At 33.1% G+C, this 25,960-nt stretch overlaps 1 protein-coding gene across 1 annotated transcript in view; it reads right to left on the bottom strand.

Moving 5' to 3' along the window:
* The window catches only part of MS3_00002914 (uncharacterized protein), a 58,464-nt gene extending 36,015 nt beyond the window's left edge, over window positions 1-22,449 (bottom strand). Inside the window, exon 1 of the mRNA XM_051210569.1 lies at window positions 22,266-22,449. Coding sequence (XP_051070576.1) covers window positions 22,266-22,314 — 49 coding nt within the window. The 5' untranslated portion in view covers window positions 22,315-22,449. The remainder of the gene's footprint in view (window positions 1-22,265) is intronic.
* Window positions 22,450-25,960: the final 3,511 nt, after the last annotated feature.

Genomic DNA, 25,960 nt, shown 5'->3' on the forward strand with positions numbered 1-25,960 from the left:
TATATTTGCTCTGTTTTTAAATATGAAATTCGTAATTTATTACACATATCTAGATGAATTTCGGGGAGAAACACAGAAATGTAAACTTCATGTTCAGAATTAATCTCGATAAGTCAGACATTCACATCTAGACACTTGGAAAAAAAAGGAAAAGATGAAATAAATAGTTCTCTCCAGTTAGCCTTTTTATCATGGCTCTCTTTCTATATAGATATATGTATATATTGGTTGAAGTCAGACGTTAAAACCGTTGGATTTAGGCTTATTAGTCTCGAAGTTAAGCGTTTGCATGAGACCTAAGGTCATGGTTTCGAGCGCCCTGAACAGGATCGTGGATGCTCACAGTTAAAGAATTCTATACTGCGACGAAACGGCCGTTCAGTGCTCCACGGATCTCAGTAGTTATCTAACATTGATCGGTTCATGATCTCAATAAAAATTCAGCAATCTCCACAACCCTATATATATATATATTGATATATGTTTGATAATAATAATAATAATAATAATAATAATAATAATAATGAAATATACTAGTCAAGTGGCGGTGTATTATGTAGTAATTTTAGAAACTTAAAAGTTAATGAAAATAATTGTGAATGACTAACAAAGCTATTAGATGTGGTGGATAAGGTAGTAAATAATCCTGGTTATTATTTAATAAAATTAAGAATTGAGGTAAGTGGTTTAGAGGCTGATAAAAATAAAACTCATAAAATATTTGATATCAGAAGGGGTCTTGTGGATACTATAGTAATTTTAATAGTTGAGATCATGAGTCGATTGAACCTAGACCACCATGGAAAACCTTGTAGTGACCTTTTATCAGGAGAAGCGATTGGTTTAATGGAAGCAATTATTATTATAACCAATTGTACCAGTGATTGTTTTACTGTACTTGTTTGTTTAACTGTACTAAAGACATACTTTCTTCCGTTGATTGTGACCTTGCACGCACTTGCGTTTGCTCAGTGGTTCCGCTTGTACTTCTTTGGCACGATCTCAGTATTCTTTCGATACCACGGGATCACCAACAAATAACTCTCGCTACAACCTCCAATCGCCTTCTGATATCTGGTACGCAACCTTCTTGTAGTGGTGATCAGAGTCAACCGTGACGCTACAACCTAATGTAAGTCCTAATGTGGGACTGGCTTCAAGAGGTATTTCCTGGAGTTCTAGTGAGAAGTAGTGACCAATGGAGGTCAACCAGGTGTTTTGTGAGATAGTAACTCACTGAAGACAATGGTGGATGTGTCGCTCAATTCTGTAGATTGGTTGAAGTTAGACATTAACACGGTTGGATGCCAGCTTAGTGGTCTGGAGGTTAAGCACTCTCACGTGAGACCGATAGGTCGTGGGTTCGAATCTCGCGAGGCGATGTCGTGGGTGCGCACTTCTGTGCAGTCCCATGCTGGAACGAAAACCGACGTCCAGTGCTTCCATGTTATCAATTGTGGTCTAGCTTCAAATGACTCATGATCTCAACTTTTAAAATCATAAAATATTTGATAAGTTTAGCTCAGTGTAGAACCATGATAAAAAACCAAACAAAAATGAATGTCCTTTTCTTTGTTCATTTTTTTCTACATGTTTACATGGGAGTTCCCGGCTTACCGAAATCTTTTTAGGCGGGATTTGTAATAAAGATTCTCAATGAAAATCTAAAGTACAACGCATGTAGAAAATAGATTTTCAAATAACACTGTGGTGCATGCTATTTATGTCTTTCGATATAATTAGTATGAAACACCAATCAGAAGGTTAATAAGATTGAACTAAAGAATCATGAAGGATGTAAAGGACAATTGATGAAGAATTTACAATTGAAGTATTTAATGTATGATTTCTCACAGTTTACTAAACAACTCTATAATTCACCACTTAACAAATTGGGCTTCTTCACTTGAGTGTTTATTCACTACAATACAATTCAAATAAATGGTCTGATAAATTTGAAATCAGTGAAGTTGAAATGAATGTTCAAAACAAGACAAACATTATAATAAGCTAAAAAGAACATACGATTTTATTTTTATGAGAGCTCATATTTTACCTCACTTCTTTTGTAATAAAGCAAATAATTCTAATTATAGACAAATCATATTTGTTAGTGTTTTTATTCATATTCCTTTTTGTAAATAATGAATAAATATGTAAATTAATTATGCAGTTACTTACTTGCTTACTCACCTACCTGCCTACTTACTTACTTGCTTACTTACTTTAATATTCGCGTCATAGTTTTCTTACATTAGAATTATAAAGTTGTTATGTTGTAGGATCTACAACTTCACCCTCAGATTTGTTTTTCAACTTGTAACTACGCATTCAATTTATAATTTTCTATCAAATTTAATACAACTATCATAAATTCATTGAATCATCTATGTTGAAGCATTGTCTCTTAATCATAATACCTAATATAACTTTAGATTGTATAATACTGGTTAAACTTAGAATATAACAAATTTGTTTATTTTTTTATTCTTCAATTCTCATTGTTCTGTTTTGTTTAAATGTTTACATTGAATTAGATATATCAATCTGTTTATAGGAAAAACATTTTTCTGAAAATGATTACCATATTGATAAAGTAATTTAGATCTATAATCATCTGTATTGATTTTGATTGATGGTTTGAATAGATCAGAGGTGACGTTTCAAATTGTGAAGTTGTTTGGTGAATATTCGAATCGTAAATAGAGTATCAGTTCTATGAATATTATGAGTACAACTTTATGACAAGTAGCAAATAAGTTGATGGTTTATAGTCAACTATTTTCAAATAGCTAACATCATAATTTAGAACAATTGAGTTGAATCATTCATATTAGTTACCGATTCGCAACTTGATCGTTACAATTTTAAATAACATTAAAAGATGAAACAAACATGATGTTAGTTACTACAGTCAACGATCAATCAATAATAGATATGTGCAAAATTTCTTCACCATTGGTTATTCTGCACGATAATACGAAATGTAAGTGGGGATAATATAATTTCTTCAAAAATGTATTTCAAGTTCATTAGTTTCAAAGATCATATGTACACACATAAGCATCATGATTTGTAGTTAAAAAAACATAAAATTCTATACAAATACAAATCTACATGGAAATAACACGATACTCAACTATTTACAAGATCGTTAGAACAAGCCGATTTGTAAATTATACTTGAAGTAGACTATGATGACTTTGTTTAAAACGATGATAAAAACCTTTCATTGAAATTATGAACCGATTGATATTTGACCACCATTAAAAACTTGTCTTGCTCCAAGCGGCTCAGTGGTCTAGTTGGTTAGGCGCATGGCGTGAGACTGGTAGGTCTTGGGTTCGAGTCCCGCGAGGCGGGGTCGTGGGTGCGCACTGCTGAGGAGTCTCACAATAGGACGAATTGGCCGTCCAGTGCTTCCAGGTTGTCCATGGTGGTCTAGCTCCAATTGACTCATGATCTCAACTACTGAAATTACTACAATCTCCACAGAATTCCTTCTGATACAGATTATTAATAAAAAAATATCAGTGATAATTAGTTTACTTTAATTAACATAGTTTTATTTCACTATTCATAATTTAGCGTAGCTGATTAGGAGTGTATGAAATGAATGAACGATTATGAAAATCATTAGAAATGTATATCCACAACCTAACTGGATATGGAGCCAAGGCATTTAACCTATAGAATACTTATCCAGAATCCAGTAGTTATCCAACCAAAATCAGTCCACGTTGTAAATTACGAAAGTCCAATAGTCTCTGCATAACCATTTATACTTAGAGTAATTATAAATAAATAATTTTCATATATACAAATGAAAAGTGATCATGTGGAGAAAATAACTGGTCATGAAATGGGAGTGAAATAATTCATGAGAAACCTTTTAACATGAACTATTTAACAGTTAAATGATGTTAATGTTTTTATGAAGTGGATGGTATATGGTTAACAGTAAAATAAACGATTTCCATTTCGCTACAATTTCAACTCTATATTTTGATGTACTTACATCTCATTGTTGATGTTCACACTGGGACTCAAACTCAACACCATTATTTTCAAACCACAATAGCATTATCCACTGCGCTACTAAACTCAGTTAGCCACTAATTTGGACAACAGTTATTACGTTGCTAGTAATGTGTCTGAGATAGGATTGAAATCTAGTCAGTGTAATATAATTTTCTGTTCATTTGTATTTAAGTGAATACAACATACTTGTGACTGACAGAAGCTGTAGTAGCACTGAAATCACAGTAAATATAAACCATTAACTTCTAATAGATTTTTAACTAATATGAAAAACCGTTACTTTTGATTCATTAAGTATGGGAAATTATCATTAACATCATTGCTTTACATTCGACTTGAGAAATGTTTGCCACTGTTAGAATTACTTTTTTCTTAAAGCTGTATGCAAGCATTTATGATCAGGGAAAAATTGTGATTGGATTACCTTTCCTATTTCGTCATCATTTCAAACAGGATAGAAAATGCTTGTACGTTGTTCTTAATTTTCAACATTTACCAGCACATAAAGTTCTGTTTGACCTGATAAGTGAGAATTATTAACGACTTTCTATCAAAACAAACTTATTTATTACTGTCATTTGATAAATCGCTTGAGTGAACACTTGAATCGGTTTCCTAAGTTATTCTAATAACTCTGGGGTAAATCTACACAAAATACTTAACACGAGAGAAAAGGCGTGAAGTGTGGAAAGAACACTTTACTCTACGATTAGTTGATGTGCAGAAAATTCAGGGTATTTATAGCATTTCTAGTAACTTTTAGCTTCTGGAAGGTTGTAAAACCCTACTGAACGTAGTACGAAGATAGGCAGTCATTCAATCATAAATGTGATACGTGGCTCCTCACTTTCTAGATATTTCTAAGATAATTCTATTCAATGCTGATTGAACGAAATGTATCCTAGAGCTTTCAGGGCCCCTCTAGGCATTTAATGAGCAATATTCTGGGTCTCCCCAACATCATTAGTAAATTAAATATTTCAACATTTTAAGAGAATAAAAGTGATAATTAATCTGCAATTTTATTACTTTTTGTTTTTAATCTGTTGAATTTTGAACTAATTAGATAATGAGAGCAGTAAGTTATATTGTGTTCGACTCAAAATGTTTTGTGTCACGGTAAATCATCCTTAACATTACGTAATATTGTAGGAAATTATACTTAAAATGAATGTGTTGAAAGTACCGTTTAAATAAATTATACCTTATTTCAAGAATTAAAGAATGTTTTATATTAGACGAATGTAAGCAACCGGTATATTTATTGTAATTAATACTCATTCACAGAGTACATTCAAACTCTTATTTAAATAATATTCATAATGATTGGTTATACATGTTAAACTGAGTTATATACAAGTGTTAATATAACTAATATCAATAACTATATACTTTGGCTTTCAGTGACAAATACCTACAAAGTTATTAAATTCTTTACCTATATATAACTGACATAATCTATCTGTATCATATAGAATATGTATATGTTATAAGAACAAAACGTACTTAAATTACGTTCATTCTTAGAAATTATTTAATCAGTTATTAACTGATGGTGGTCTAGCTTCAATTGACTGATAATCTCAACTATTAAAATGACTATAATAACGAAACCGCTTCTGATATTAACTGATTAATAAACAACATAATTATGTATAAACTAGAGAATGAGATGGAGAAGATTTGTGGCTCAGGTGGATCATGATGTCGTTCAGAAGAACGATGACAACTCCACAAACAAACCATTCAGCTCAGAGAACAAAACTCCATCAAAATTAGAGAATATTTGATATATAATTAGTAGATTATTTTTAATCTAGACTTGATTGTTACGTAATAAAATGTATTATACATAATTTACTAATTTGAAAACGAAAACAAGACACTTTATTGCTGCATACAACAGATTTTTGGAAAAAAGAAAAGAAAGAAAAAGAAAGAAAAGAAACGAATAAATCTCACTGAAACTTCCTGTATATTCATTATGATTATTTTGTTAACAATAATCATTGTCAATAATTCAATTTCGTAATAATAACAAGTTAGAATTTACAATTGACATTATTCTATATAAGAAACCCAATTGCTTTGTTATATCTGATTATGTAAATTAGGCTTCAATGGCTTTTCATAGAAATAATACACTTATCCTTTGTATTCATGAAATTATTGACACAGATTTAAATTGATTGTGTTTATTTACTATGATGGGAAAATAATACATTTATTTGAACAAATATAGCATACAGGATAAATCTTATTTTGACAAAAAGCCGATCAGATATTATTGTGAAATGAAGTTTTGTCACAGTTGGATATTAGGATGTTTGCTACTGATATCGACAAATATAAGTAGTATATATCATTAATCGAAAGTGAAATGCCTTGAAGCAGAAGGTTTGGAAGATCAAAGAGAAAAGAACAAGAACGAAGAATGTTTGGTGGGGAAACGAAGGGACAATCATGTCTGAGACGATTGATTTACATTTTGCAAATGAAGTATTTACTGTATGATTCTCAGATTTTACTAAGATGTTCTATAATTTTGTATTCAAAACACAATCGATTGTCCCCGTATGTGTTCTTGTTCACTACAATAGGCCTTAAAGTAGACAAATGATCCACTACTATGTAGGTTGGCTGTTTTTGAAAATTCAGCATACATCGACTAATTATAGAAAACTCCTTTGTCCAACCTAAATCCACTTTACAAATAACATTATATTTTGCTGAACTTAGTCTTAACTTACTTTCGTTACATTAAAATTTGTACTGAATTTTCCAACGGCTTTTGTTTTCATGAATTGATCAGGTAAACACATGCATATGTTTTACAAGTAAAAACTCAGCTATTACAGATCGGATATTGATCAACTATATAGTCATAATACGAGTTTATATGTATGTATCAACATAATGGTGAATAATTGGAGAGTTGATTCAGTATAGACGGCCAATTAGATAATTATATATTCAAAGGCAATATTTGATAGATATGCTTAAAGAAGTAGTTATAATTACTGAGAGATTACAAATTGGCCACTAGGATAGTTGAGAACCTTTTTGACGGCTTAGAATTCTTTAATAAGTGCACACGGATATACAATTGAATATTGGTGATCATGACATGTGTTAGTCAGTCTTGCCCATTGAATGAAAAGTCGGAGAAAAAGCAAGAACTATAGGAATTAGCAGAATATTTACTATCGTCGCACAGATGTTTTTTGAATATAGTAATTCCGTTTGATGAGACTGATCTTGATGACTTCAGTTGTGTTTGGTCAACTGATACATTATTCAAGCTGTAAACTATAACTCAGCCAAATGTACTTTATCTATAAAGTATGCATATATAGTGATTTTAATAGACTTATGTATAACCACTTATCATTATCAAGTAAGCCAGTATAATATGGCTCACTAACTAACATGAACGAATATGTAGTTTTGAGGATTATAACATAAAAATTAAAATAGTTTTCATTTACATACCATGTACCGCTTTCAATTTGAATAGACATATTCAATAACCCATGAAATATTTCGACATTCTAAATGTAAACTATTCATACTGTAGTCACAAGCACAATGTAAAACCTTTTACTTATCTGTTCAGAAAGTTAGAGAAAACTCTCATCATAAAATTCTATAATAAGGATAACATCATTTAAGTAATCAAATTTCGTTCATGAACAGAATTATCCACTTAACTAGAAGTGTAAATGACAGTTAACTCACTGAATATTCCATTAGCAATATAATTGAGTGGAAATATTTCAATCGATCATTATTTTATTTGAAGATATGGAGGGGGGAATTGACTGGAATTCAGTTAATTTCATTCATTTTACGGAATATAACTGACTAGGTTTATTGCATAAGGAATCATGAAATACAGTGATTGAGATAAAATAATTTTACAGACATTCCTTTCATTTATTTTATTAATGACCAAATCACAACTAAAATTGTTCCAAAATTAGAAGCTGTAATCAGAACTCAAACAATTTTCTTGTAAATATAACAGACTATACCATAACTTAAATAAATATAGGAAAATAGCAATAAAAGTACAAATATACATACTTATCCCAACGTACATGTAAATGAATACCTGATCTATTCAATGAAAGCTCACCAAGAATGCACAATAGAAATTGACTAAATTTCTGAGTGCTTTATTCTAATGTCATATCAATTGTATCAAGATAAATTGTGGATATCTTTATCAACTATCATTGGTCATTATATATATATATATATATATATATATATATATATATATATATAATGAGTTTTCTCACATTGTAAACGCAAATTACATCAAGCCTCATTTTAAGAGTTAAATCAAATCAACATAATTAACCATCGTTTAAAATGCATCTTACCTACCAATGTAATATTTATACTAATATAGAATGAACAGTATTATTCAACCTGTAATGAATGAAGTTACAAGTGTATATAGTGCATAGGCTAACATACTTTTATTTGATTGAATTTATTGAAATAATAAGTTAAAAAAATATTCACATTAATTCCCTTTCATTGTAAAGAGTGACAGTTAATAAAGTTGAAAATTAGACAGGTAAAAATGCTGTTAACTTCAATTAGTAACAGTTCTGTTTATTGATTATTTTATACCTTAGAAAAAAACCCATTAAATCATTTTCTTTTTTTTCCTTTTTGATTGAATAAACGTGAATTGATGACATTTTGAAATCCATAGTTCCTGTTTAATTTGTCCAAATTAACTTATTGAAACTAATTCTTTTGCGAACATTAATTAATTTAATAATTGAAGAAACAGTAATCACATTCATAAGCAATGGGATTTGTGGAGATTGTAGTATCGTGAAAGTTGAATTCGCGAGTCCATCTAAGCTAGACCATCATTGAAAACATAGAAGCACTGGATCAATTGAAGTTGGACATTAACACTATTGGATACCGGCTCATTAATCTACAGGTTAAGGGTTGAGTCTCGTATGCGGAGTTGTGGATGCGCATTGTTGAGAAGTCCCATACTAGAACAAAATGGCCATTCAATACTTCCAGGTTTTCGATGGGGGTCTAGCTTATATTGACTCATGAATTCAGCCGTCAAAAAATTTATAAGCGCTTGACAGATTTTGTCAATATATATGTGGTGTAGACACATATATATAGTATGTAGCAGAAATTGGATGTGGAATGTTTACCAGCAGAAGATTTAAAGTAAGAAAACAGAATGAAAAGTAGAGAGCTATCGAAATAACGACAGGATTGGAAGAATGATGGAGTATGTGAAAGACAACTCAGGGAAGATATGCAAACCATGTATATAATGTATGATTTTCATAAATTACAAGGGCACTGTATAATTTTTTTGCAAAACAATAAATTGCGTTACCGCGCTTGAGTTTTTGTTTACTAAATATACATATCCCCAAATTTACTATTACAAATAGGAATTATTTTTGTTTGTTGACGTTAGCGCATATAGTAGCTTAAGTAATTTGATGATGGTCATTAAAGTAGCCTAGTAATATGTGGAGGTTTTTTATTAAAACAGTAAATATAGGTAGAAATTCCTAATTTTAAAGTGATTCCGCTCAGGCTGTACATTCGCTTTACAGTTATATACGTATACATACATAGAAGATCATTAAATCAAACATGATCACCCGAGAATATGTAATATTACTCATGAAGAACATACAGTATATCACGATGAATCATAAATAAGTGCTATTTGCACAATGTGTTATTGGTATTAATAGCAAGGTTATCAGTGAATACCTTCAAACAATGGCTATCTGAAGTTGATAATAATGATCAAATGGCTGAATTCATGAGTCGATATAAACTAGACCCCCATTGCAAATCTGGAAGCATTATACGGCCATTTCGTCCTAGCATAGGAATCCTAACCAGTGCAAAGTTCACGATCCTGCACGAATGACTCGAACTAAGAACCTTCTGTCTCACGCGCGAACGCCCAGCCTTCAAACCAATGAACCGGCATCAAACGGTGTTAATGTCTGACTTCAATCGATCCATGATGTAAGTAAATATAAATTATGCTCTACCAAGTGATAGATTAAGTGAATGCTTAATCTCAATAGACGAATAGGGATAAACATATATTCATTTAATTAAAAAATGATTCGTTGTTCGTTAGTTATAGAAGTGATGAAAGTAATACGAAAGTGTTTTAAATACAAAGATTATGATTATTGTGTCAAATCTTATGAGGTGAGCACTAACTACGTTAGATAAACACAATGGAGTGTCATAGGTGACATTTACTGCATTAGTTATACTTATTAAATAACTATTACTGAGAAGAATACCTGAAATAGCTATATGTTTTTAGAGCTTCAAACTAAAAGTTACTAATCAATATCTCAGGTATGTCCTTTTTTATTACGGATGTAATCACGTGAAGTGATTAAATACACAAAGTGTAAAACAAGAATAATTAATAAATTTCATTTTTGTTATTGACATATCACATTTCATTTAAAGCAATTATTAATGTATTATGCAGGAAATCATTAGATATTATCATCATTCGATTAGATACGCTTTTAAAGGCTACATCCTTTTTTGACACATAATTAAAGTTACAGTAATAACAGTCAATCATCATAAACATTTTGTGATTTTCATTATTTTTATTAATATCTCTCAAATTATCCTGATTATTTTATTGTTCTAAATATAAATGTAGTTAAATATAACCAGTTATTATAGAACCGGATTATCTAATTTTCATTGACAATATTTTAGATTTAAATTTCTGATGATTATTCTCTCAGTGGTAACTTCTAATAGTTCTAATACTAAAGAAAAAACATCCACTAGATAATGTCGAACAAATATATATATCGCTGCGTTTTGGCTTTACAGTAACGATCTAACCGTTAAACATTATTGAAAGTGATATAATAGTCTGCTAATGAAGGGGTTTTGTGCAGATTTTAGTAATTTCAATGGTAGAAATCATGAGTCAATTGAAACTAGACCACCATGGAAAACATGGAAGCACTGGAAGGCCGTTTCGTCTTAGCATGGGACTTCTCAGTGTTGGGGACGATAGATCCCCAAACTCATATTTTTAAATTTTATCTTATCGATCATCGAATCGATTAAATGTTAGATATTTTTATTGGGGTCAATTCATGAACTATCGATTAAAGGCGCAAATAGGTCAATTGATGAACTATCGATTAAATGTACAAATAGGTCAATTGATGAACTATCGATTAAATGTTCAAATAGCAGTCAATTGTTGATTAATGTTCAAAAATCTTCCATGACAATATCGATTGTAAATATTTGTATAAATACGCTTGACTTGTATGCTTGATCTGATCTGCCTGCCTGACTTGTTATCTGCTGTTGTCTGTAGAATACACTTTCTACACCTTACCCAGACTTCTTGATCGAGTTAGCAGAGTTGGGGACAACGGACCAGAATAGGCTATCGAGTCGCTGAATCATTGATCCTTCGTTCGTTCGAGTAAGACGCATCAGTAATCGCATTCAAGCAATAACGAAGCATAACAAATTGGCGACGGTGGTTTTGAATTATGGACCCTGCCAAACTTGAACTGTTACTTGAACAGCAGCTAAAATTGATGCAAATGTTAATGGAGACCAAGGTTACGCCTCCCTTACAGCCAAGCACGTCTAGTTCAACCACGGCACCATCAGTAGATGGCATAGCAAATAGCATAGCTGAATTTCATTACGATCCTGATTCTAATGTTACTTTTGAGATGTGGTTCAGGCGATATGAAGATCTATTTAAATTTGATTTCGCCAATCAAGATGATGCTTGGAAAGTGCGGCTGCTACTTCGTAAACTGGGTGCAAATGAGCTGGACAAGTATTGCAATCTGATCTTGCCGTTGAACCCACGAGACCGATCATTTGCAGACACAATTCAAACATTAATCCAACATTTCGGCGATAACTCGTCACTGTTTAATACTCGTTATCGTTGCTTGAAGCTAACTATGAACGAAGATGATGATTTTCTTACGCATGTGGGCGTCGTCAACCGCGAATGCGAACGCTTCCGGTTAAAGTCCTTGACTGAAGATCAGTTTAAGGCCCTGATACTTATTTGCAGCCTACAGCACCAAAAGTTCAGTGACTTACGAACAAGGCTATTAAGTCGTTTAGATCAAGAGCCAAAACTCACCCTGAACGATATAGCTAATGAATATCAACGTCTCATCAATCTGCAACGAGACACTTCTATGGTCCAGAGTGGTGGATCTAGCCGATTTGAAGTACGAGCGGTGCAACAGACACCTCACAAAAACAAACACGTCCCCGCTTCATCCAGTCCATCTCACTCCAGCTCTAGACGACAGACTAAAGCAACTCCTCCTGCTCCTTGCTGGCAATATGGTGCATGGCACTACGTTCGAAACTGCCCATTTAATCAACATCGATGCAAGAAGTGTAAGGTTATTGGTCATAAGATGGTTTTTGTCTGACGAAGAAGACTCCAAGTCAATCCAGAAATACCAAAAAGACCCTTCCTAGATCCCGCACCAATTCATTGAGCTTAGTATCTTCGTGTCAAAGCTCATCACCAAGTCAGAGAAAATTTATTACTGTTAACATTAATGGGCATTCATCTAAATTACAAATAGATACAGAATCAGATGTCACTATCCTTTCTCGTAAGACTTGGATCAAAATGGGCAGCCCAAACTTGCAGCATACAACGCAAAAGTCTCGTACTGCGTGTGGTAACTACCTTCACCTGCTAGGACAAATGGAATGTACAGTCACTTTCCGTGATTTGGCATTTGTTGGGGTATGCTACATAACGCCAGCTGACCTAAATTTGCTCGGGTTAGATTGGTTCGACCACTTAAATTTAGCTGATGTCCCGTTGAATACCATATGCAACCTGGTATCACAACCCCAACTACGACAACAACCACACGACTTGGAAGCTTATACGAGGAACCTAATGACGCAGTTTTCGACTATTTTCCGACCTGGATTGGGTCGCTGCTCTGCCATGAAAGCAACACTTCGATTGAAAACTGGGGCTAAGCCTGTTTTTCGCCCAAAGAGACCTGTCCCTTATGCAACATTACAAACAGTAGATGAAGAGTTGAACCGCCTTCAACAACAAGGAGTTATCACTCCCGTTTCCTACTCTGCATGGGCAGCACCTATTGTGGTTATTAAGAAGGCCAACGGCACGATACGTATATGTGCTGACTTTTCAACAGGTCTCAATGCAGCTCTAGAACAACATCATTATCCCCTGCCTGTTCCCGCAGACCTATTTACCATGCTGAATGGGGGAAGATTTTTCGCTAAGCTGGATCTAGCTGATGCTTATTTGCAAGTGGAAGTAGATGAAGCATCAAGAGAGCTGTTAACTATCAATACTCATCGTGGTTTGTTCCAGTATAACCGTCTACCTTTCGGAGTCAAAACTGCACCATCTATTTTCCAGCAACTAATGGATACCATCCTATCAGGTATCTCGGGAGTCGCGGCTTATTTGGATGACATTTTAATTGTAGCAACGACATTAGAACAGCTACGAGAACGCACGACATTGGTACTGCAACGCATCAGTGACAACGGTTTCCGGTTACGCCTAGAGAAATGCCAGTTTTATTTGCAGTCGGTAAAATACTTGGGGTTCATTTTCGATGCCGACGGCCGCAGGCCGGATCCTGAGAATATCCGAGCTATCAAACTGATGCCAACTCCTACTAATGTCTCGTCACTACGTTCCTTCCTGGGACTTGTCAGCTATTACTCAGCGTTCGTTCCATCGATGCATGATATTCGCGCCCCACTGAATAGCTTACTGCAGAAGAACAGCTCTTGGAACTGGACTAAACAGTGTGACGCTGCCTTTTGTAAACTGAAGTCCATTATTAGTTCGGAATTGCTGTTGACACACTACGATCCAGCCATGCCGATCATCGTAGCTGCAGACGCTTCCGCCTATGGCCTAGGCGCTGTTATCTCCCATCAGTTCCCGGATGCATCGGAAAAAGCCGTTATGCATGCTGCCCGCACACTAACCCCAGCAGAAAAAAATACAGCCAGATAGAAAAAGAAGCGCTTGCACTTGTGTTTGCTGTGCGCCGTTTCCACAAGTTCCTGTACGGTCGGAGATTCACGCTTCTCACAGATCACAAGCCTTTACTCGCAATATTCGGGTCGAAATCTGGCATTCCAGCTCATTCAGCAAATCGCCTTCAGAGATGGGCTTTAGCACTCTTGGGGTATGATTTCGAAATCCAGTACCGACGCACTCAACAATTCGGTCAGGCGGATGCCTTATCACGGCTCATTAGTGACCAGTTGGCGGCTGAGGAAAACACGGTAATCGCATCTCTGCTAGCGGAAGACCACGCCGAATGTTATCTGACGACCGCAATACGAACTTTGCCGGTATCTGCAGTGGACATACAAAATGCTTCTAAGAGCGACCCCATCATCAGGATGACTATGAGCTATGTCACCAACGGTTGGCCGACTAAGAAGTTTGATGGTGATATAAAACAGCTGTATCAGCGGCGGGATTCTCTATGCATTGTGAACGACTGCTTGATGTTCGGAGAGAGAGTGGTTGTGCCAGAATCCCTTCGTGCAAAAGTGCTGAAACAGTTCCACCTTGGTCATCCGGGGGTTAGACGAATGAAATCCATAGCCAGGAGTCATGCGTATTGGCCGCTAATGGATCAACATATAACAGAATTGGTTGGGAAATGTATGCGGTGTCAGCAAGCGGCAAAAATGAACGCCAAAGTTCCACCAGTTTCATGGCCACAACCTGATCATCCTTGGTCCAGAATACACGTCGACTTTGCAGGCCCGATTAACGGAACCATGTATCTAGTTGTAGTCGACGCCCTTTCGAAATGGCCTGAAATCAACCCTATCATACCGCCAACGACAACTAAAACAATACAGATCCTCACAGAAATTTTCTCCCGAAATGGTATACCAGATGCCATTGTATCTGATAACGGTTCACAGTTTACCTCAAGCCAATTCCAGTCATTCTGTCAACGACTAGCCATAAAGCACTTACGCTCGCCACCATACCACCCGCAGTCGAATGGGCAAGCAGAAAGGTTTGTGGATACGTTCAAAAGAGCCTTGGCTAAAACAAAAGGGGAGGGGACGCCAGCAGACGCATTGCAAAATTTCTTATACGTGTATCGAACAACACCAAATGAGATGTTGCCGGAGCGAAAGTCCCCAGCAGAGATCCTAATGGGAAGAAGACTGAAAACGATCCACAGTCTGATGCATCCAAGTAATGCACCGACACCAGTACGGACAAAGTTTGAAAAGCGATCCACGTACGAAGTGGGATGTCCGGTGTTTGCCCGTGATTACAGACCGACCCATAGTCCATGGACAGAAGCGCGAGTGGTCAGAAGAATTGGTCGAGTCATGTACGAAGTTGAGGTAGGCAGCGACAGGTGGCAACGCCATCGGAATCAGTTACGCAAACGGTTAGCACCAGACTGCCCATCAACAGAATCAAGTATTCCTCTTGACATCCTGCTAGACACATTCAACTTACCGGCAAACCCACCAAAAGAAAAACCTCAACAACAAGCTGAAACACGTCACAGACGGTGGCCTATCCGAGAACGGCGAGCAACAGTCAGGATGCAGGTTGACCCCAGGAAAGCCCGCTATTAAAGGGGGAGGAGTGTTGGGGACGATAGATCCCCAAACTCATATTTTTAAATTTTATCTTATCGATCATCGAATCGATTAAATGTTAGATATTTTTATTGGGGTCAATTCATGAACTATCGATTAAAGGCGCAAATAGGTCAATTGATGAACTATCGATTAAATGTTCAAATAGCAGTCAATTGTTGATTAATGTTCAAAAATCTTCCATGACAATATCGATTGTAAATATTTGTATAAATACGCTTGACTTGTATGCTTGATCTGATCTGCCTGCCTGACTTGTTATCTGCTGTTGTCTGTAGAATACACTTTCTACACCTTACCCAGACTTCTTGATCGAGTTAGCAGAGTTGGGGACAACGGACCAGAATAGGCTATTGAGTCTCTGAATCCTTGATCCGATCGATAAGTCACTGTCATATAATCGGCAGTCCCTTTGAGGCATAACACTCAGCAGTGCGCATCCACGATCCTGCACCCCGTGAGACTCGAACCTAGGACCTGTCAGTCTTTCGCGCGAGCGATAAACCATTAGACTACTGAGCCGGTCGGCATCCAACGGTGTTAATGTTTAACTTCAACCAATTCACGAAATTGCGCCACCGTCACCATTGTCTTCAGTGAGTTGATATCTCACAACAGACCTGGTTGAACTCCACTGGCCATTGCTTCTCACTAGAACTCCAGGAGTATCTCTTGAAGTCAGTCACTAGTGAGCAGATGATTATTATCAGAGAGGTTATAATGACAATTAGGCACTATTTTTGGCATAGTTAAGTCATAAATAACGAAACAGTTTTAAAGTCTAACAATGAAACGTCTAGTTTAATTATTATTTATACATGGGACGTTTGTTTAATTTGAACATTTTAATCATAAATAGACACCATTACTGTGTAACCAAACTAATAAGAGAATGAATTCTAAGATTTAAATACAAATTTACGTGATACTAAACTGTAAAATAAATTGAAACCTCTTCGTAAATATAGTCAAGATATAGGTCTTATAGATCTTTAAACAATCATTATGTAAGTAAGTTTTAGTAAAAAACTAAATAATTTACTATCTGGCACCATAAAACATGATAACGTCCTGAATGTTTATTTACATATTACTCCAAGCATACATTACCATAGTGACCAAAGCACCAAGCCTTTACTTTATCATCACTGTTTTCTATGTATAAATCTAACAACATATTAGATTAGTTAGGGTTGTGCCAATGAGAATTAACTGACAAATAATGGACAGAACACATTTTATTGAGTGAACATTCTAGATGAAACAGATGATTGAAACAAATCAGATACTCAGCATTGGAATTAATGATCTGTTTACATTCACTTTTGGATGATCATGCTAGATAATATGGTGGGTTAAACATTTGGAAAAATCACGCTTTTTTTTAGGTAATACAATATTCATTCACAGAAGGAAGTAAACATCTGTCCTTGTTAGATTATTTTTATGGATACACATATTTGTAATGCATAAATCAACAGACTAAGCATTCCACGTAGTCTGAAGAAATGTACTTCTGTACTAAATAGTCAAAAATAGTCAGTTAGTTTATTTGAGTTAATTTCTTCATAAGACTTATACAACACAGGTGAATTGGATTCATTTAAAAGGATCTAAAATGATTTATAATCATACATTAACCAAGTATGTTTTGGAAAAGCTATGTGATTATTGCAGTAATTATTCATGTATGGTTCATAACAGTTACCAAGGAAATACTGTTAATAATATTATTACTACATAATTGATTTTTATCCCAACTATATCAGTCAATCAAGGTTAGATTAAGAGGTTGAAGTATTTTCTCAGAAAAACAACATAAACGGTACACTGTACCTAAATACTGTTCTGCTATCAAATAACATTGTTATCAACCACTCTCTCTCTCTTTTCATCTCTTTATATAAAAGATAAACTCATTATCATTTACGTTTATGGAAGTTCTAACTAAATGAAGATTGAATTAAATGTAGCTTAGAGCATTTTAAATATAAAAGTAAGAGGGAAAAATCTAACAAAGATAAAAGTTTTCTGTTTTAATTGATGCAATAAAATTCAATTAGTTTCCATAAATTAAAAATCAAAAAAAACTTGATAACACTTAATGATATAAAAGAATTTGAAACTAAATCGTTAACAAAGAAGCAGTCTAGCGATAACCGTCTTTCTACTGATAAATCTATCTAGATAAAAACGAACAAACAAAACTATTATTATTATTATTATAGTCGATGATGATCATCGAATCAAATTGAAAAACAGTAATAGTTAGTATAGTGGCATTAAAATTAACTGAGAATTTGGTTAGTAAGCATTTATTGATAATATAAAACATTAACTAGACAAGAATGAAACAAACGTTTTATCTGTTTGTGCACAGTCATAGTGTGTTGTATTCCATTTAAGTTGAAAGATATAAGTTGTGGGTAACACAAATCAGATGTGGAATGCCTGACAGGAGAAGGTTGAGAAGATTGAATTATAAAGAACGAGAATGTAAACAGAGAGTAATTGTAATAGAAATGAAGGAACGATAAAGTGAGAGACAATTGATAGAAGATTCGCAAATGAGTTATGTAATGCATGGTTTCTCATATATTGCGAAATAACTCTGTAATTTTGTTTTGAACAATAAATTTTTTATCAACACTAAATTCCAGGGTGGAAGGAAGACCTTTACGCAAGTTCCATCCAACGAATTATAATTATGAGTCGTTACGTAGAAGTGACTAAAGATTTTCCATATGGAGACACCTGTGGATTAGTGGGAGTAGACCAGTTCATTGTCAAAACTGGCACCATTACAATATTCAGACAGGCTCGTACTTTCAAGCAAATAACATTTAGTGTCAGTCTTGTAGTCCGCGTTACAGCCCAATATCAAACCCTTACTTATTCGCCGAAGCTTGTTGAAGACTGAAACCGTCTTGACAAAAGTTATCCTATGGTTTAGATAACTTCGGAGAAGTCGGGTAAACATATCATTGCAGGTGCTGGTGATCTATACATTGAAAATTTGCCTAAAGTGTCTCAAGGATGATTATGTTTGCATTCCTTTTAAGATAGAAGATTTGAAAATAAAGTATTCGATGTATAGTTTTTCACATTCTACGAAAGAACTCCGTAATTTTGTACTGAACATCAAATTGACCATTCCCACCAAGTCTTTGTTCATTACAATAGTGGTATAACGTGCAGTGGCACACAAAACAATTTATACTGTAATGACTTTATGGAATCAAATCAAAATATTGTAAAACGTAAACAGAATTTCTGAATTTATCTCATGTGAAATGTTTATATCAGTTGCTCATTTCGATACCATGGATAAAACAAATAAAGATGCTCTCATGAATATATACTTTGGTCAAATTACTTGGAAAAAAATAAAGAGCAAACTTATTCTTGGAGGTAATAATTAGGGAGAAATATATTAAAAAGCATATTGCATTAATTTAGTTCAGTTATTATGATAAAAATAAACAAGAACAACAACATACATTTAATTGTCTTATTTGTTAGAATATTGTTTCAATAATACAACTCCTGCTATTAATACTAATAATCATTAGACTTACCGATGGAATAGATTTTTAAACGCTTGGTATAACACAACTAATCATGACTGTAATTATTTCTATATGAATGAAATAAACTATATGAATATAATAATAACAATACTGATACTAATACTACTACCAATAATAATAGTAATAATAATAATTACTATTGTTATTATTAATAATAAGGAACAAAGATGAAATGTTACCGGGCGATATGAAATTAAGTAAATAAATGAATTAAACAATGAATTATTATATACTTCGAATAATTTTTTATTACAAACTTTCATAGAAACAAGAAATATTTGATTATTCTCTTTTTTCTTTTTTTTCTCTTTTTTTGTTTTTTTTTGTCGAATAATTATTTTATCGTTGAATAAACATCAACGAATCAACATAAATGGGATTCATAAATCATGAGTAAAATCATCTCGTTCCGATAACTCAATAATAATAATAATAATTCAATTTTTCATTTATTGTGATAAACTAGAATTGCCTGGGCAAACTATATTAATGAATTATGGATATTCGACCGAAATAGATAATAACAAGAAATAATTGCATGTAACAATTATGGATAAATACATTTTCACAAATAACAATGTGCTTTTTATTCACGTAAATGAAACATTTTTTTGTTTGTTTAAAAACAAGTTCAGTGTGAACAGAGAGAAAGAGAGAGAAAGAGATGGAGAGGGAAACTGAAAACTTTTGAAAATTAGAATTAATTGAATAACTGTTTTAGATTAGTTTTCGTGTGTTTCAACAATCAATTTTAACGAATCTATAATGACTGGAGTTTATAAGTTTGCAGTAACTGTGGTAAATTCACTGGAATTAAACGACACCATTTTTTAACAGCTCAATGAATAAATGTCATTGAAAAATTGTATGTAACTGTAATTAAGTAACGATTCGTTTTCAAAAGAAAACAGTACAAAATTCAAAATAGATAGATGGTGACTACCATTGGAATCCAGGACGTGCGATTCATCCTATTCCAGACTTTTCGGCTGGACGTACTTGTATTACGAAGTTGATGATCACTCAGAGACTCTAACGCAGTTGCGTTCGCTTCAAACTTCATCGCGTTATCCACTTAGCTACTGTGTCCTGATAGCCACTTGTTTGTGGAATGGGGTGAAGTTTATATTCACTTGGTATTGTTTTATTTGTAACTTCCCAGTGATGTTTAGCACTGCAATTGATCAGCCTCTTATTGGTATATATGCATACTGTGCGTTTTGGGTCGCATTTACAAGCATTATGAGCAAAGATGGATAGTGATTAGTGGTGGAATCTATGAAGCGCGTTACGTCACACTACTAGTCTCCATGCTTGTGATTTAAGGCTATATTGAGGCTATCCGTACAGAATGCATACATGCCAACAAAAAACTTATCAATTGCAGTCCTCAACATCAATGAGAAGATTCAAATAAACAATAATTTTCATAATTAGCCAAGTAAATAGTAACTCAGCAATTTAAACCTCTTCAATTAGTATACCTTTACATTGATTGTGTCAAATCATATGCTGTTAAAACATATTAACTAGTGAAATGTTCAAATGATCATGTTGCGTAAATTTTATCAATAAACCAAGTTATTTCAATGACTTATCTTAAAAAAGAATTACTGTTTTTTTGTCATACTACTAACTAAACATAACTTTTGCATTGCAAAATACTTGACTACTACTCAGGATATAACTGTCCTATTTCAAGACAATATTTGTTTGATAAATTTGATTGACATAAATTATTATCAATGAAAAATACATAATATACTTTAATGTTCTCGTAGTTAATTAAAAGGGAACTGTGAATTGAAATCAGAACTCATGAACAATACAACTGACCTCGACTCACTTATCTCACTATTACAGTTACACATTTTAATAATGGTTGGAACTTTAGGCATTAAGATCATAAACATTAAGTATGATCAGAATACTAACTAAATTAAAAGAAATGTGTTGACAATCAAATAATCAAAAACAATCACAATCATTTGTTTCTTGAAAAATTCTTTACGAATCGTTTCATAGTAATTGTCAGTTGAAAGGATTCTTTAAATCATATAACCCATGCTATGTGAATTATAGTAGATTGTTTAAATAAAGAATAGAAGGTACATCACTTTGTACATTTCTTTTCAATTAATATGTATATCAATGGAGTGAAGACCGAGTTCTGAATAAATCGAAATACTTTGGTGAACTAGATTAATTGAACTATGCAGAAAGAACTAAGAAACAAGCTGTTACCATAAGCCTTAGTTTGAAGTAGTAAGGTATATTGAAATCATTTCTAAAAAATAAATAGGTTGCTTTAACATATATATGATATACTAACCACTTAATACTTGAAAAATATGTAATATAATTGAAAAACTATTATTATACAACTATTGTGACAAACTGAACAGTTTATTTCAATATTCAACATATATAATTGAATATATCAAGCTATTGTTTGATAAAGCTACAATATCCACCATTTTCGAACATTGTTAAGTTCACCTAGTGGATTAGTACTACGTATAACAGTATATTTTTCACTAAGGATTTCATTTTACTCATCTATAGCTGACCACATATATCATCAATCAGCATGGCACTGTATCGCAACCTCACATGAAAGATAGTATTTGAAATGAAATACTCAGCGATGGTCAGTTTGATGATTCACATATATTGAACATGCAATTTTCATAATTTTGTCTTCAACTATCCTATATCTTATTAAATTTAAATTTAAGTAAGCCAGTTTATCGTTATGTGAGTAAGTGAATACATCACTATTAATCACTAACATATCATGATTATACATTGCTTTCATTGAAGATACAATCTATAATAGAACGGAGTTCAAACCATTATAACACAATTGAATAATATTTCATGATAAGTATGCTCAATAGAATAACTTACAAGTAAATACTTCATTCTTCACAGATTTTTCAGAGTGTTGATGACTCATTTCTTTTTTCTTTCTTAGAAAATGATCTTCTCTAAAACTTTTATTGTTTCATTAACATCACTAAATAATGTTCAACATAGAAAAAATATCCCAGACAATAAATCAAGTTTTATTTTAATATAAAACTATCTCTTTGTATAATTTTGAAACAATCGAATAGAATATAAGAATATAAAGTATTCCCTATAATTTGCATAATCCCTCCTAATTTCTTATTGGTTAGAAATAATTACTATAAACTGACTGATTGGGTGGCAGACTTAAGGTTAGATAAGCAAAGAGATAAGCTAGAGTGACATTATATATATATATATAGCCACACAAAGCCTAGATTTTCCCTGATAAACTTATTTGAATTATCCTTTACATTCTCCTAAGCTCAACAAACAATTGATACATCATTCTCGAGATTGTTTCTTTAATTTCTTTCAGATTCTATGATCATTTGTATGGTAATTTTGTTTATTTATCTCCGTTAGTATAAATGACAAAAGCAAAAAACAAAAAAAAAAGAAAAATCTTGAAAAGTTTTGTAATCTACTGTGTTCTCCAAGTTACATAACAGAATGACCTATTTTTATCGTTATTTATTTTTTTCTTTTATATAGTTTAAATGGTGGATTGAAGAATTTCTTATGATTAACAAGTCATTAAACTTAGTTGAAGATAAAGGGAAAAGTAGACGAAAACCCAACATGTTTCATTTTGCATTTGTGTTAGTGTCTTGAATCTGAAAGCGCATTATCATTATTATTAATAACAGCATTTTGAAAGGATCTAATACTGGATAAGTGAATTTCGATATAGTTCAATAAAAACATTATATTCGTCAATTACGGTATGAATATATCATCAATTGAGTTTTGATACGAAAGGGAATACAGATTACTTAGTATCATTTAGTTGTTGTCCAGTCAATTTTACTGGAAAATACAAATTAACCAAAGTGACCTAATAAAAACGGTTTCTAGTTAATAACTGGAATACATGTAGCGCATTTATTATGTAGGGAAATTTGTTAAAAAACGAATTAGACTTTTAATTAAACATGACTGTTTAATATAATTCAATTTACAAGTTAAAGTTAATAAGTCATAACGTCAATATAAGGTTGTGGAGATTGTTGAATTTCATTGAAATCATGGACAAATCAGAGTTAAATAACCAATGAAAATCTGAAAGTTCTTCATGGCATTCTTTTTGTCATTAGTATAGGACTCCTCAGCAGTGTGCATCCATGGCCATGCAAGATGTGGTGGGACAACTTACTTTTAGTATCGGGTCCTGACGCCTAACATCCAGACCATTAAACCAGTGGATACTGGTTTAAGAGTCTAACTTCAATGTATTGACATTGTTGAATTCCGGCTAAGCTTTGGCTCTCGAGACGGAATTTTCCGGGTTTCATTGTCTTTTGCGGAGCCATCAAGGGACACTTCTGAAGAGTCCTATGTTAGTACGGAATGGAAATTCAGTACTTCTAGATTTTTAGTCCCTTTTCTAACTTGATCGGTTCTCGATTTTAATGAAAGTGGTTATGTGTTGTGATTAAATATTTTCGTAAAACAAATTAAACAAATCGTAGTAAAATACATCGTGTACACTAATTTTATTAGTCAGTTTTAAATGTCATGTACGAGAGCTACATTTTATCTGGTTGATTAAAACTACTGAATGTATGAAAATATTTCGGTCGTTTGGATAGAGTTCATCAGGTCTCTTTAACCCCTTGCATTTACCAATCTAACTGACCTTGTGGACCCTGTTATATATGGGGTACAATCAAACAGTTCTACAATTATATCGACGAACATCATCCCACCTGGTTAAGCAAATGATAATTAAAAGCGAGATTAACAGTTTTATTGCTGGTCTCAATTGAAAATACAATTACCTTAAATAAAACTTTATCCTTCATATTCCATCAAATTCATACATTCGTCATTTGCGTATTGTTGAAGCTATTGGAATCCATATTTAGAAACCAAACTTTTGTTGTCTCAAATAAGTCTGCACTACATCTCTTTAACTCTGTGATCAAGAACGGTCATACCGAAGTTATAAAAAATAATTTAATTCACCTAACTTTTTATAAAACTTGTGAGTCATTACTTAATCTTCAATATTAGCCTTTATAACCACACTTAACTATTATTAATCTAATATCTACCAAAATATTTTCCTTATTCTCTTATGAAGTACTATTCAGTCTGACAAACATCATATTACAATTATAGCAATTTAATATTTGAATTCATTAGTCGATTGTAGTTAGACAACCATGGAAAACGTGAAAGCATTGGATGGCTGTCTCGTCCTAGTATGGGACTCCTCAGCAGTACGCATCCAATGCTATTATGGCATTATTTTAATAATCACATGTAAATTATGTATCGGTCAGTATCATTTAATTATTATTATAAATCATACAACTTATTGAAAAGAAATGTATCTTTCTTTTCCCTTCGTTCTTTCCACTATTAAATAAACTTCTGAATGAGCATTTCTCCTTTAGTAAACATGAACAACTTTAACCACAATTCACCGAGATTATTTTCTCCAAAAATAATTAATTTTAACAGTAGTCGGAAAAGCCAGTATTACACATTCTTAAACCATTTGTTATTAGAAAGCGTTTGACACGAAGCCTCAAATCTATTTTTTGTGCTATTTCCTAACCATCAATAAAGTATGTCAGTAATCGTGAGGTAACTGTTGTCTCCTGACAATTTACCAGGTTTAAAATCGATTTAATGAAGAGCCATATGCATTAGACTTTTATCATTTTATGTGTATGACATTTTCAGCACGTATCGTAAACCATTTAATTAAAATATGACAGGATTGACAACAGTTTAATGTGAATTGAATAATTAAACATTTTGTATTTAAAATACTAATATTAATGATAAAATGTATTTTAATACATCAAGTTTGTCTGGATGTATCAATTTATATATGCCTGTAGGACTTTTATACAACGTCTATCAGTTTATATAATATGATGAAACATTCAAAAGCTCGATTAATTAATAAGAATGCTTTGATAAAACTTATGTGACTTTATCAGCGTGGACAGAAGAGACTTATGAAACCTTCTTGGACACTATAGTATAATTGAAGGAAGTCAAGCACTCAAAACAACTGTCACACATCATCAATGTCAGACTTTTTAATAAAAATGATAAAAAAGTTGTATTGGATGGAAGTGAAACTTGGAAAAATACTACAACCATCATCAAGAAGGTAAAAGCATTTGTAAACAAGTGTCTGAGAAAGATACTTCAGACCTGTTGGGCAAACACTATCAGCAACAAACTTCTGTAACAGAAAACAAACCAGATTCTTCAGCACTGCGCATCCACGATCCCTCCCGCAGGATTAGAATCCAGGTCCTTCAGTCTCGTGCGCGAACGCCTAACCTATAGATCATAATTATTTTAAATTTTCAACGTTAAAATCAACTAAAATGTTTGTTTAATAACTTCTGAAAATCTGTTAGCAATAATATCAATCTCCTATATAAATAAAGTTTTATGCATAATGAATGAAGTATTGATACGCAACTAAGATTATTATACCATGCAAATAAGTTACGATGACAAAAACACTTATATAGCGTTGTGTGACTGGGTGTTTTCATAAA

The sequence above is a fragment of the Schistosoma haematobium genome, chromosome ZW (genome assembly GCF_000699445.3).
Source record: "Schistosoma haematobium chromosome ZW, whole genome shotgun sequence".
NCBI classification, from domain to species: Eukaryota; Metazoa; Platyhelminthes; class Trematoda; order Strigeidida; family Schistosomatidae; genus Schistosoma; species Schistosoma haematobium.